General features: G+C 34.5%; 1 protein-coding gene across 4 annotated transcripts in view; it reads right to left on the bottom strand.

The window, feature by feature from the left end:
• Positions 1-15,561, bottom strand: part of CNKSR2 (connector enhancer of kinase suppressor of Ras 2) — a 251,073-nt gene that overhangs the window by 127,891 nt on the left and 107,621 nt on the right. For all 4 annotated transcript variants that reach the window (XM_087427479.1, XM_004435189.3, XM_004435188.3 and 1 more), the window contains exons 6-8: positions 13,611-13,730; positions 6,954-7,013; positions 2,676-2,744 (exon numbers count right to left, since the gene is read on the bottom strand). In XM_087427479.1, the coding sequence (XP_087283605.1) occupies positions 2,676-2,744; positions 6,954-7,013; positions 13,611-13,730 (249 nt within the window). The remainder of the gene's footprint in view (positions 1-2,675; positions 2,745-6,953; positions 7,014-13,610; positions 13,731-15,561) is intronic.

Genomic DNA, 15,561 nt, shown 5'->3' on the forward strand with positions numbered 1-15,561 from the left:
GACTCAACTAATATATCTACCTATCAAACCTTTCATAGTAACAAAACCCATATAATTTCCATTTCACCACATCTGTATATTGTCTAGTAAGAAGTTAAAAGCCCTGTAAAGACCACAACGCAGACAAAAGCAAGAAAAAGAGGGCAGTGAAATGCACCGTTCTTGCACAAATATGCCTCTCACTTGAACACAAAGAAGAAAATCTGATAATTGATCCCTTTATTAAGGAATGTTACTTTCATGGAATTCAATGTATTTTCCTGTCAGAGAATGTCTCTATCATCCAAAATCAATTTCTAAATTATAACAGCAGTCTGCCAAGGAACTGGACTCGAATTGGCCCAACTGTTGTAACAGATAAAAGGGAGGAAGGGAGGTTGGAAAGTTAATTTTTATTGAGCTCCTAATGTGTGCCTGGCATTGTGATAGGTGTTTTACATATCTTATTTATCTGAAGGAAAGGAGTGAGTTAGGAGTGGCAGTAAAGTTAAATTTCAACTCCATTTCTGATTTCAGTTCAGCTGATTCAGTACCCCAGTTATGTAAATACTCACTTCCTTTCTTCTTCTCTCACACTTGGCCCCACTTAATCTCTCACTGAATCCTGAGATTTACTTACATAATTCTTAGAATTTTTTCCCCTCTTGTTTGATAATTTTATAATTAGAGTTTGGGGAGGGAGTCTGGGCTTTGGAGTCAGAGCTTTGAGTTACGGGTGAGTTAAATAATCATTCTCAGTCTCAATTTCCACATACACCTTCTTTGTAGAATTACTGTAAAGAGTAAATGACATAAAATATGTAAAGTACTTAACATGATGCTTGGCACACTGTAAGAACTCAGTAAGTGTTGGCTATGGTTATTATTATAAAAAGGCAAACAGATGCTTAAATAGTTACCATGACTCGCTTAAAGCCTAAGTCAATTTCAGAGCAAAAACTGGAAGCAAGTTCCCCCAACCATCATTCTGTATAGTTTTCAACTATTTTAGAATATTCCCGTGATGAAAAGATGTATTTACACATTCTCACAGTATTTAAATACCAACAAATCACACAGATTTTATTAGTTCACTTGTTGTCTTTTAAAGACTTTCATATTCATGTGATAAACATCAGAATCTTTGCTCCACAAAGAGTATCCTTTAAACAATTTTATTTTTCATTAGAGACTAATTTCTGTCCACTTAGAATTGACCACCTAGAAACTGGTCCAACTATCCAACAGATGTCTTATTTGTTAAGGTCACATTTAAGAAACGGAGGCAGCATGAACTTTAGAAGAGGGAGAAGCTGCCTGTTTACTGAAGCAGTTGCTTTATGCCACTGCCCAAATCCTCATCCTGGGAGATAAGAAACTTTAGTCAGGACAACCACTTTGTATGGTTTGTAGTAATGAGCACTTTCTCATTATCATAACTGTCACAGTGTGGAAGGCTTTGTCGATTGCCAACATTCTGTATTAATTAGTATTAATCTTATACTCACATGTTTAATTTTTTAAACTTTCATTAACTTTTATTCACTTAGATAATGAACTCATTGAAGAAATATGAATTTAATTATCAGTGTTCAAAACTCTCTCCAAAATATCACAAACTTCTCAGTTTATACAAAGCCAAAACTGAAATGGCTTCTGCCTTAAAATCAGAATCACTGAGAAAGATCAGACTTCACAGGAGTCTTCTTACCCCCAAAATATAGCCTTTCTTCTCTTTTTAAAAGTTTCTTCTATGACTAGAACATGCAAAAGCAAATTTAGTTTAGGTGCAACAGGAAACAATTACTCACTCTGAAGAGTTAGTGAGCTATAAGTAGAATATTTACCAGAAAAAAACTATTTTTTAAATGAGGATTATTATATTAATAATCAGATTATTTTAACTTCATTTTTTTAAATGATACACTTTATTTTGGCAGAGATAGGAGAAAAAAGTAAATCAACTGTTATAGAAAATAATCCAAAATGAAAATCATACAATGTTTATTTTCTAAATCTAAGATTATGAAAAACAGCCATTGAAAATCTACCACAGGCACAGAATGCCACTGTCATTCTTAGCCTAGAAAGGGATTTGTGAGTTTCACACAGCAAGAAAATTTTATGAACTTATTTAGTTAAGTGCAATAGTTTTAAAACTAAAACTGTAGTCCTCTTTTGGGAAATGAAGAGCCAATTCAGCTATTAAAGTTCAAAATTTTTTAAAAAATCGACATTAAAAAATAAACAAATCTACCAGACAGTTTAATGAACAAATCAATGTTAAAGTAGATGAATAAATGTATGCTGTTACAAAACATATCTACTAGGTAATTCAATAATTTGTAAAATGAAACTTAAAAGCTATATCAAGAAAAAGTTGAATTTGTATGTATCGTCACTTTAATTTCTATTCCAAAATTATCCCAGTTCATGGGGTGTATAATGTTATCCTATACCTGTCAACATAGAAATGCATATCTAACCTTAGCCACCACCAATATTCTGCGTTCTTTTAAAACCATGCCTTACATTCCATCAAATAATTAAGAAGAATAGTCATTCAGTTGTTTTTAAAAAGGCTATTCAATTATTTTGTACACAAACAGGCATTTTATTTCATTGGCATTATTTTAAAGTTTTAGCCAATCTTTATATTAGTTCCTCCCACTGACTCATAAGGTAATTATACATACCACAGTCTGATGATTAACTTGAATCACTTCATCGCCAGCATGGATTTTCTTGCATCGATCTGCAGGTGACTAAATTTAACATAAAGGAAATGATAAAGAACATAAGTTTTATCAGTCATTTCCTCTCTCTGGAAACACTACAGTGAGTTCACCACTTTAAATTAGATCAAGAATTTAATTATAATCTTTAAGGAATTAAACTAATAAAAAAGGTTACTAGTATTTAACATATTTTTTGTATTCTATGTATAACTAATGACAGAAAGTAGAAATGCAAAACAACATATATTTATGTTATAAAAGACCAATATGTTTCTGAGAGCATTAAGGGAAAATGAAAGTTGGTATTAACTTCTGCAAACTTTATATAGACAACCGTATTAGGCTCTACAGGCAACTGATTCAAAAATATATTTCAAAACATTATCTTTTTTAACTTTGATCCTTTCCCTTTAATACAAGTAATTCACATTAACTTCAGCAAATAAATATTTTCAAGTATATGCTTATGATCAGCATCAAAGCTTTGCCAAGTGATGATTAAATTGTTAATTTATTTCATCATTAATATCATCAATTCTGAATAACTGAGAAAAGTAAATTAAAAGGCGGATAGCCATCAGTTCAAAGTTACATTATATAACACTCTCTCTCTAAACGTCTAATTATAAGAGCATCCTATTTCTTATGCTTCATACAGTGTAATATACTGGCAAACAAAACCACACTAAACTAAAGTGCCAACATTTCTATAGGATGTAACAATTTCATCACCTTTTTCTTTACTCCCATAAGAAATTGAAAACAAAACAAAAAAAAAGCAAAAAACAACTTTGGTAAGCTAATGTTGCCAAGTTTTATGAAGTCTTTAGGAAACTAAAATGAGATTTAAGATAGAAATTTTATAATATTGTAGGTATGGGTAATAAATTTAAAATACTATTCTTTATTTTCCTCTAGTGACTACTAATAATTGATTATACATATTATTAGACATTTTAATGACAATATGTATACGGACTTTTGAATATAAATAAAATGTTTTATGAAAAAACATATTTGTTATTTATATATGTGTTAATTTAGCTATCAAACACAACTATAAATACTGTAATATTATTTATTAGTATCTACTGAAAGCTAAAGAAGAATGGCATGGTGATGGAATCTGCAAAGTAAAACGCTACTTTTGATACCCTGGAATAAGATTTACTTTAAAAGTGATTTCTAGTTCTTTTATTTTTTATTCATTCCTAATTTCCAATTATTTCAAAATCAAAGAAGTCTTGAACCAATATAATCTCAGTTCAACAAATTTTAAAAGTCACAATTGGGGGCCGGCCCGGTGGCGCAAGCGGTTAAGTGCGCGTGCTCGGCTGCGGTGGCCCGGGGTTGGCTGGTTCGGATCCCGGGCGCACACCGACGCACTGCTTGGCAAGCCATGCTGTGGCGGGGTCCCATATAAAGTGGAGGAAGATGGGCACAGATGTTAGCCCAGGGCCGTCTTCCTCAGCAAAAAAAGAGGAGGATTGGCGGATGTTAGCACAGGGCTGATCTCCTCACAAAAAAAAAAAAAAAAAAGTCACAATAAAATTATTTGCCATAGGCTAGAATTCAAGGTAAGATGATATCCCAGGGAATTTCAGTTACTGAAGTAATAATAACACAAGTGTACCATTAAGAGGATAGTTCATCTAGGATGTGAATCCAACCCTAAGAATGGTGTCATAACAAGAAAAAAAAATCTACTTATTTCACAGCACCTTAAGGAATCGGGCATATTACCAAATCAGACAAGTACCAAGTAACAATTCTGAAAAGTTTGTATATCATTACTTTAACAGAACTGTAACTACAGAGTAAGTCCCTGCCCTACTTGGCTCACAATTTATCTTTTTAAAAAGGAGTGTGAAAGAAAAGTATCAAGCAAATGGCTCTAGTCAGGATGTAAAAGAAAATGATAGCTGGTACATAAAACTCAAACTAAAACAACTTTTTGCACATATAAGTAGAAAATGGAATAAGTCATATAAATTATAGACTTTCAGTGCTAAAAGGGACCCTAGAGATTGTTTTGTCTGAACCTCTCGTTTTTCATAGGAGAAAACGAAGCAACCAAGGCATCGCAAAGCAAAATAACTTACCCACTTTAGTGAACAGCTTTACTAAGACTCAACACAAGATCTCCTAATGATCAATGACTGAGGGTACCAAAAATAGTAACATATTTTTAAGAAAAAAGAAGAATTAAATGATGAACTATTAATATATGGTTCATATCTGAACTACACACAGAATCAGTCTTTCTTTGATCACTCATCCATTTATCAAATATTATTAAGTAATATGAGCAAGGCATAGTGCTCAACTTTTTTTACAGACACCAGACAATACAGAGAGATAGGTTCCTACCAATTCTTCAAGATACAGTTCAAAATCACCGTTTCTGTGATTCCTTCTCTGATTTCACTTGGCAGCATTTACCATTTTTTCCTTTGTCCATCTATACAAATTTCACTACTTGTTTACACAGCTAAACCTATACTTGCACTCCTTAGGGGCAGCAAGCTAGTTTAATTTAAAAATTCTTTTGATACCTAGCCCCATGCCCGGAACATAGCAGACATGAAGCAAAGGTTTGTTAAAAGAACAAATGAATAAATAAATGATCAGATGAACGTACAAATAAATGAGAATGATCAGTGACAAGAGTATAGTTTACAAGTATCTCACTGCATTTAAAAATTTTAAATAGTTGACAATATGCATTTAACTGATATTCTTGATCCCATATAACTCTCATATTTAATACCAAATGTAAAGCTAGTACAGCAATCCAAAAGCAAAGTACATTATGTGTTTCACCTTTCACAAGAAACCAAGAAAAGCAGGGGGGAAAAAATCAATCAATGATTATAATAATAGGTGAATTAGATGAAGAGAATGTTGATTTTTTTGAAAGAAAATGCTGGTAAGACGTTGAGATCAATAATAACTTGAGACTAATTCCACCTCAGTCTTTTTTGAAGGAATACAGCATAAACATACAATTTATCAGAATTTCTAAAAGAAAAAAAAATTCAAAGCTCAGCACTTGCTTAAAAGAGTAGGATGGAAATCTGGGACAACCTAATGCAGGAATAATGGTTTATTATGCTTTTCAAATCTATTACACTGACCGTGTTAATGCCCAACATGATCACTTCACAATTCTGTAGCTCTTTATAGCTCAGTCTTTCACCTTTATTAACTTATTTGATTTTCACAAGAACCTCGTGAGGTATGTAGTGCAGATGACATTATTTCCAGTTTATAGGTGAGGAAACTAAAGCAATGAGGGGGTAAGTGACTTGCCAAAAATCACTCTGCCATTAAGATGCAGAACTGGTTGTAGGACCTAGGCCTAGGGACTCGGACCTACTGCTTGCAGTGGTTCTCAAACTTGAGTGAGTCTCAGAATCACCTGTTAAAACAGAATCTCTTATTAAGAAACAGGCTGGTCTCCAGAGTTTCTGATTCAGTAGGTCTGGAGTGGGGCCCGAGAATTTTCATCTCTAACAAGTCGCCAAGGGAGGCTGATGCTGCTGGTCCAGGGAGGGAATCTCACTGTGAAAACCACTGAGCTATACCATGCTGCCCCTCTACTGAATTAAGCTGAATTATACTGCAAGTATTCAGAAAACCTGACTTATCTTGTGTTTCTTTCTTTTTTTTTTTTTTTTTTAATTTTTATTTATTTATTTTTCCCCCAAAGCCCCAGTAGATAGTTGTATGTCATAGCTGCACATCCTTCTAGTTGCTGTATGTGGGACGTGGCCTCAGCATAGCCGGAGAAGCGGTGCGTCAGTGCGCGCCCGGGATCCGAACCCGGGCCGCCAGCAGCGGAGCGCGCGCACTTAACCGCTAAGCCATGGGGCCGGTTATGAGTTAAGTTTCTTAATATAACTGAACTATTTGACAGGTGGAAGTGGATTCTTTTTCAGATGTCTCAATAACTTCTCATGAACCAGAAAATACTTAACAAAGACAAATCTCTGGCTGCAAACAGAAAACATTTGATTTATTTTAAGTAAATAGCTAAATTTACTAAATTCTAAAATAAATAAAATGACTGAAATTCTCCCAAAACTACCACTTACTAACTCAGTATGTCTTTTTAGTTTTATCTCCTAATTTGTTCATGTCCTCAGAAGTCAACCTCAATTACATGAGATATATAAATTGTTTAACAATAAAAGGAAAAACACACACCAAAATCTGAAATGTCATAACACTTACATTTTCTGTAGTTCCAGTAATTACATGGAGGCCATCATATGTTGATTTAATATACATACCCTAAAAAAAAAGACAGCATCAGAAGAAAAGTGAAGCAACTGAAATATTTTCAAGTATGTTATAACCTCATTTACAAAAAAATAAAATTATCCTATCAAATGAAAATTGCCACAGGCCCCAGGGATGAATCCATGATCAATAATGCTGTCTTTAAACTGCTAAGAAATTCCTATCTGAATATTCTGGTTTCTAAAGTTTGCCTGAAGAAGTCTGTACTCAATCAAATAACTACTTGATAAGTGAACTGTCTATGAAACTTTAAAATGCAGCATAGTAATTCAATATCCTGAAGAAAGGCCACATCTCATTCCCCACAAAATCCATACTACATGTTCTGTGGCAAAATAAAAGTTAAGATAGGAAATTCAAATATTGGTATGTCATTAGCTTGATACATATTACACAAAAAGTAGGTTACTGAAGAGCCATTTCAACTACAACTAACTGGAGACAGAAGAGTGATAAAATATTAATATAAACATTTTCCCTCTTGCTTTTTTGTGGTATCTTGTATTTTCCGACTTTCTTTCTTATTAATGAAGTTTTAATAACTATATCCAATCATCTCTATATCAATAATTAAGAGGTAATACATGGCAAATCCTCCTTGCAATAAAGAGGGTAAGATTCCATTTTCCATTTAAATAAAGCCATTTTAGAAAAAGCTTCATTAAAGTTTAAAGATCATCCAGAAATCCTGAAATTGTGTAAGCTTTAAGAATAAACGAAAACTTTAAATTATGGACAGTGATAGGACTTTAAAGGAAAAAAATATCACAAGGAAGTATTCACATTTTAAATATTAAAATATTCTCATTTAAGCAAATCAGAAAAAAAAGTAGATGATACAGTGAATGACCTTTTTTCCTCTCTAAGGAAGATTCTGGTACTTGAAATTTTCTCTGGAGAAAAATTACCTGAGTTTTACCTACAAAAGTGCTTTGCATTTCAAAATACTAATTTCAAAACTAAAAAATACTAATTTTAATGAACTTGAAGTCTGAAATATAAGGGATTTAACAATAACCAACAATATCATTTCAGAAAAAGCATACATTTAAGCACTTATATAGACAATTACTATAATGTTAATTTCCCATACCTTTATGATAATTATATACGTAGAGACTTGAATGTACATATGTCTTCACTGAAAATAAGTAAGAAAAAAAAAGCAAGAAGCACTAAAGTTCATGGTATGGAACTGTTAGGAAGTCACTGGGTAGGTTTTTTAATTCTGAAAAGTCATTTCAGTAATGTCCTGTGTCTAAAATGTTGCTATCAGTTCCAAATATGGCTGAGCCTGGATTTCTAATGTGAAACAAAATGAATGTAATTTTAAAAGATGTTCCTTTACCTGTGAACTCTAATTTCTTAAATGAAAGTTCATCACTTTATGTAAAATAAATAAACCTTAACAGAAGTACAAACAAAAATTAATTAAGAAACTGGCTAGTAGTTCTTGGCTAAGACCATATGGTAATATTCAACCTTACACTCGTGGCAAGTGCATAACATACTTACTTTTGAAGTTAATATTTATTCCATTATTTATTGCAAGGTAAATATAATGGTGCTATTATGGAACTTAAAAGAGGATAAGATCCTTGCAATCATTTTCCCCTCAGGAATTACTAAAATAACATTAAATTAATAGAGGATCTTAAAGTATATTTTGCAAGAGCTAGACACACAAATTTTGCTGTAGTTTTTTATGTAGAAGGATTGTGAGAGGATAAAGTAGAAAAATACAATGAAAGAAACAATATATATTGCTTGGACATACAAAACAATCATCGCTCATTATTATCTAGCACCATCATCACTAACACCTACTTGTTACAATGTGCCAGGGACTGTTTTAAGTGTTTAACATTTATTTCACAATAGAAACCATTTTAGAGATAAGGAAACTGAGGTACACAGAGGCTGGGGAATCTGCCCAAGATGGTGAAGCCAAGTTTCAAGCCCAGGCAGTCTGACTCCAGACCACACTTTCAACCACTAGGCTCCTGATTTATCAGTTTATTAACGGGACAGCTGTGTACCTTCAATTTTCTTATTAAAACATAATATTTGGCAACTGTAGATATTAAAATCAAACATTCATTGTTTACCATCTATTTTAAAAGACTAAGACTTCTTTAGCATACATATACCATGTGCAAGGTGGTTATAAAGAGTAACTGGGTTTGATATTTCACAAATTTATATTAATCACCCCATCTCTTCTGACAACTGTAAGCAGAAGTTCATTATATTTCTCTCTACACTTCTTTCAACACTGTGCATAACTGATTAGGAATTAAGGTGTTTTACAAGAGCTCTAGATATTTCATAAATGATTAGGTCATAAAGTCTAATATTCTAAGATGAATGTTTAGAGAAGATATTACAGTCTAATCTCAATAAACCATTTGTTGTAACTGGCTTTAATAATCAAAACTGACTTCTTCATCCTTTTTATCTCCCTCTGGCAGTACTAATGAGAAAAATGGCCAAAAGTCAGGCACCACAAGAAAGTAAGTGAAGAACCAAGTTGCTTGGACGAGTTTCAAACTAATCATCTTCTGAATAATGAAGACTCCACAGAAATACATCTGATCACTTGTTCACCTCTTAGAAAGGGTCAAACAGCAGGAGGACATGTAATTCAAATGGCTCTTTTTATGGAACTGAGACAAATCTGGTCTTCCATTTCATTAAAACCTTCATTCTTCCTTTTTTTTTTTTTTTTTTAAACCAATTAATTAATTCTGGACCTGCCTTGAACAGCTCCCTCTCTCCAGCTCCACTTGCCACAATGACATTTGCTTCACTCTGTCTCCAAATGTGAGTTAACCAACGGGAGCCAAAGCAACCTCACAGGCAAGTCAATGGAATAAAGCATATTTGGAGATAGTCCAAGTGCCTAAATAGTAAAAGAACTCTCTGAGGCCAAGAGTCTTCCCTGAGGATGCCCCCCCAAGCTCCTTCCTCTCTATTCAACTCATCTCTTGGCTCTGATCTAGTTTCATATGTTCCAATAGCTCTCATTATCCTTCATTTAATTTTCTGCTAATTATTGTTGTTCAAAAGCATTTTAGAAGCTAGTTTCATGTTTTAATCATAACTAAGCACATTTCCTACCATTCTTTATAATGTTCAGCACTCTCAAAACTAAGAAATTCTAGGAGATGTGACTAATCAGGACAGCTGATGAACAAGAAAGCTGATGAACAATCTATCCAGTTTATCCAGTGGAAGAACAAAGCAGTTACCTTTTGCCTATGAGAGAGGTTCTGTTTTGAAACTGGCAGGAGACTTTCTGCAGATGTTTTAAGCTAATTAAACTTCATTAAAGCTTGATATTCTCCCACCTCTTTCTAGTTCCTTCCTTCATTTACCATTTAGACACTTCCTATGGCTAAGCACATGCTAAATGTTACCAAAATCCTCAAACCTATTTATTTCAAATGTGACTGACTAAACTTACTTAAAGGTGGCTGATTTTTAATGATACCTTGAAAAAGTCACTTAAAGTTTCCATCTCCCCTATTATGAAACACAAGAAATAGCTTTATACTTAATTCTTTTTATTAATATTCAACATTTCAGGTTTTTCTTTTCCTCCCCTGGAAATATTTTCCCAATGAAGAATTGCCGATGGTTCTTTAAAAATGGATTTCTCTAGGTACTTTCAATTTTAAAGTCATCCTCCTAAACTTCTCACACTTCCCTTTAAGCAATTCCAAGTTTAAATGTGGGATAACGGAACAAGCTTTGATAAGATGTACTTTATTTAGAATAAACCTGGACTTAAACCTTACCTCTATTGTGTATTACCTGTATATAATATAGGGCAAATTGGTGAAGATCTGTGATTCCATTTTCTCATTTGCAAAATGAGGAAATTAATACCTACTCTATAGAGTTGTGAAGAAAATACCTGGCAAATAATAGGCACTCACTTCTTTTCTTTTCTTTTCCAACTCTGTCCCAGACTAATGAAATCTGGTTCTTAGCATTTTTCAGTTCATGACTATTCCAAAGACCAGACCCAGATCTACCTCTTTCAAATTTAAAAAATAAAACACCTGTCCAGGGCTATATGTTCATTTAAAAAAATCAGGATTTCATAAAGTCCACTAATTAGCATTGTGTTGACTCACTCCAAATGGTTATTTTCTCCCACGATTTCAATGGAAATTAGAGGGAAAAAAATCAGGATCTTTTCTCAGAACAATACCATCCTCAGAACTGCAGACTCATAGAGCTAGAGAGAACTTTAAGGATGATATAGTCCACCCCTTCATGCCCCCAACATTCTACAGATAAAAATATCAAGGCCCCCATTTTCCCCAGATCACACAGCTATTATTTTACGCAAGTGATTAGTATCCAGGTGTTCTAACTCCTAGTCTAATATAATATAATATTAGTTCATAATTTCCCACTCTACAAATCATGCTTAAAAGCTTCCTTTCCTTCATAACTACTGAAAGGGGAGATACATAAAGAAAAAGCTTTAATACTATAGGTTGAAAGATGCTTTAAATAAAACTGGACTTTGTAAAGGTAACCAAAAGGAATTTAAGACTGTAAGAATTTAAAATCATAAGTATTACTTCAAATAAATTTATAAATGTTAGAAATAAGCTCTTAAAACTAATCAAAGTTAGATATAACACTTACAGATTATGATGATGGCATATTTGCTAGCTACGTCTGATATGCTGATTTCCATCTTCCCAGGAAAACAATAAAAGCCACAAAAGCACGAGGAACTATGGTTACCCAAAAGTAATTTGCCAATTATCAGGAGAAAAGCCACTTTATAGACTAGACGGCTTCAAAATGAAAAACCACTGGTGGCTGATGAAGGCTTTACTCTCTGAAACATTTATATTAATACATATAACTGAAGAAGAAAAGTCACATAAAAAGTTTAACACCAGGGCAGGCCTGGTGGTGTAGTGGTTAAGTTCGTGTGATCTGCTTCAGTGGCCCGGAGTTTGCAGGTTCGGATCTCAGGCACGGACCTACGCACCGCTCATCAAGCCATGCTGTGGTGGCCTCCCATATACAAAGTAGAGGAAGATGGACACAGATGTTAGCTCAGGGCTAATCTTCCTCAGCAAAAAGAGGAAGATTGGCAACAGATGTTAGCTCAGGGCCGAGCTTCCTCATCAAAAAAAAAAAAAAGTTAAACCTGCTTAGAGATCTTTAAGAATATGTTATCTGAGTTAAATTATTAATGCAAGTTTCCAAGATTTCTATTTTCTAAAATAGCATTAACGGTATTCCTTGAAAATTCAACTACAGGGAGAAAGTAGAAACACTGTAGCATCAAACTAACATGTAATAGTTGTGTAGTAGATAAGATGCTCTCCAGGCAGTTTCTTGTTTTTTGTCTCTCCCTCATTAACATTAATTTTATATGCTTTTGATACTGGCTCAAGACACGGTTGACGTGAGGGAAGCCATTGTAGAAAAGAAACTCTATTGTAACTTTGAATGACCTCTGACTAACTAACCCAGCTGGATATGCACCCTCCAGGAGATCTAACTGCTCTGTAGATTTTACGACCCCTGCTTGTGCATGTACCTTCCAGCTGCGATAAGATGATGACTTTGTTCTTTTGAGTTCCTTAGGAATGTGATGACCCCCAAACAGAGCATCTATGCTGATAGCCATCATCAATGAAAACGGAAAGATCTGGTATGGCACTCCCAGTCTGTAACACCAGAAGGTCAACATTCCTAACCCCCTCCCCTATAACCCACCAGCCTATATAACTGCTATAAGATTTTGTGCCCCTTAAGATGGTTTTTTTTCAGACATTAGTTGGCCATCTTCCCTCTTGCTAGCAAGCTGTAATAAAAAGTCCTTTTTCTCCTACCACCTTGCCTCTTGACTATTGGCATGTCTTGCAGCAGGCAGATGAACCCACTTTTTGGGCGGTAACACTTTCTTTCTAGAAACTTATTAAAGAATAAGTTCTCCCTTGGGTTAAATTTAGAGACAACACAACTTTCAATCAGGTGAACAAAATATTGAAGATGATTATCTTTATTATTACATAATAAAAAAACACATCATAGATGTTACCCTAGTTTTGGCAATATCCACCTGCTTACTCACCCTTATAAGAAAGAATGGATGTGAGTTATAAAGAATATCAGGTTTATTTAACTTACACAACCTAAGGTAAGAAAGACCTATTAAAACCAGAACAAACCAAAGCAAAACAAACAAAACACCCACTTGCATGGGCAGGTAACATTGTGGATCTTAATATAAAATGTTTAACTTAAACTTCCTTTAAACCTAAAGAACTTTGGTAGGGAGTGAAAGAGTGTAATACAAGCTAATTTACTACCAAAGTAAACAGGATAATTCAGAAATCACCATTTTAAATTTTCTTTCATTTTCATTTATCTTCATAAAACTTCTTATCATGACAAGCTCCTGCTACCTTAACTCCTCTAGAAAAAAATATCAAAATGTTCAAAGTTTGTTAAAATTCACAGATTCCCATATTCAGAGGCTGCTTTGCTCACATCATTAGCTGTCCACTGATGAATAGTGGCTTTGATAAACTTGGTATCTCTTACCAGCCCTTCACTTGGTTTGATGTTTGCCAGCTGAATCACTTCCAGGTGTGCAGACTGTGAAACCAGAGGATCTGATGACAGGGATATGATGTGGTCACAGACTCCAGAAAGAGTTTTACACTAAAAGCAAAAAAAAAAGAAAAAAAAGAAAATGGTAAACACATGTTAAGTAATATATAAATCACTTTTTGTCATAACTTTCCTTTTTACAAAGAAAAATAAAAGAAACAGTAGAAGAAAGTAGTTGGCATTTTATTCTATAAAATCTGTATAAAAAAGATATTCAGGTGGAAGAAGTACACACACATACATCTATATTCTATATTATGGATATAAGAACTATAAATCAAAATATTCAAAAAAGTTATGGTTAGGTTTTGTTTCTATTATTTGACTCATCAGGCCTAAAATAAAATTGTTTCTGAACAATCTTAGTAATCTGAGAACTTCTAGATAACAACCATCTTATTGAATTGAATTCAATAATTTCAAAAAACTTGATATCTTCTATTTCATGATCAGAAAAGTTAAAATAAAAAAAATCCAGCCAAAGTCCAGGGAAGATGACTCTCCCAAATCTGCTTGGTGAACTCCTCCTACTTATTCATTTAGACTTTCTTGCTTAAGGTTACCTTTGCATCAAGTTTCCCACCTCCTCCAGGCAGTTTGGTACTCCCTCGATCCTGCTTTCCCAGTGTTCTATGAACAGTCCAAAATTGCAGGATAACTTCATTCTGAAGTCCTCTGAGGCAGGGACCAGGTCCTACTCATCTCTGACTTCTCTTCCTCCCCCCACCCCTACTTACAACCCACACCAGGCAGACAGATCCTAGAACATATAAGGCACTCAATAAATATGAGTTGAACAAAGTGAAGAGCAAATGAGCTTTAACAGTTAGTGGAGTGGCTTGACTGAGGACAGAAGACTAGTGCTTTAGTTAGGATAAATCCATTCATGCTGATATAGAATAGATTTAATTACATCCATAATGGTATGGTTTCGACTTACACATAGTCAAATCATGAAAAAGTAGAACGTAAGCGAATGAAGCTTGGAATATACTGTCCTAAAATAAACTGGCCCTTAAGATGCTTCACAGACTGTCACTGTACTTACTGAAGCCTGGTATCCATCACTTGAGGTTATTTTTTTTTTTTTGCCTTTACTGTAGGAGCTATTAGATTGGAGCAATCAAGGTGTTATCTTCTGTCTCCAACATGTTACATTTGTCCTGTGGCCACTGCATTAGTCTATCATAAGGGAGACAGTTTCTGCCTGGTCAGGTTAAGGACTTTTTATATGCTACATTCTGTAGATGGCCCACGGCCTCAGTCTGTGCTGGGCTCAGCTTGCAAAGACGACAGAAACCACCAGGTTAAATTTCCCTCCCTAACGGCACTTCTACTTTTTGCACCTGGTTCTCAATGCTGCACTTGTATTGTGGCCATCAGCCCCTAAGGATGGACATTAAGCACGATACCAACACCCACGGAAAGAACATGGGCTTGGTATGAAGACAGATGTGGGCAATCACCACACTGCCATTTACTTACTTTGTGACTGTGAGCAAGTTATTTTATATCCTTGAGGCTCAGTTTCCTCATGTAGAAAATGGGGTAATAAAAATTACTTTAGGGCCGGCCCGGTGGTGTAGTGGTTAAGTGCGCACAGTCTGCTTTCGGCGGCACGGGGTTCGCAAGTTCGGATCCCGGGCATGCACCGACGCACCGCTTGTCAAGCCATGCTGTGGTGGTGCCCAAATAAAGTAGAGTAAGATACGGATGTTATCCCAGGGCCAGTCTTACTCAGCAAAAAGAGGAGGATTGGTACCGGATGTTAGCTCAGGGCTACTCTTCCTCACAAAAAAAAAAAAAAAAATTACTTTATAAGGCTTACACGACAAACCAGGATAATGTATAAAAAAAGAGCCTAATATGGCTCCTATCCAAA

The sequence above is a fragment of the Ceratotherium simum genome, chromosome X (assembly GCF_057802395.1).
Source record: "Ceratotherium simum simum isolate JZ-2026a chromosome X, ASM5780239v1, whole genome shotgun sequence".
In the NCBI taxonomy this organism is placed as follows: domain Eukaryota; kingdom Metazoa; phylum Chordata; class Mammalia; order Perissodactyla; family Rhinocerotidae; genus Ceratotherium; species Ceratotherium simum.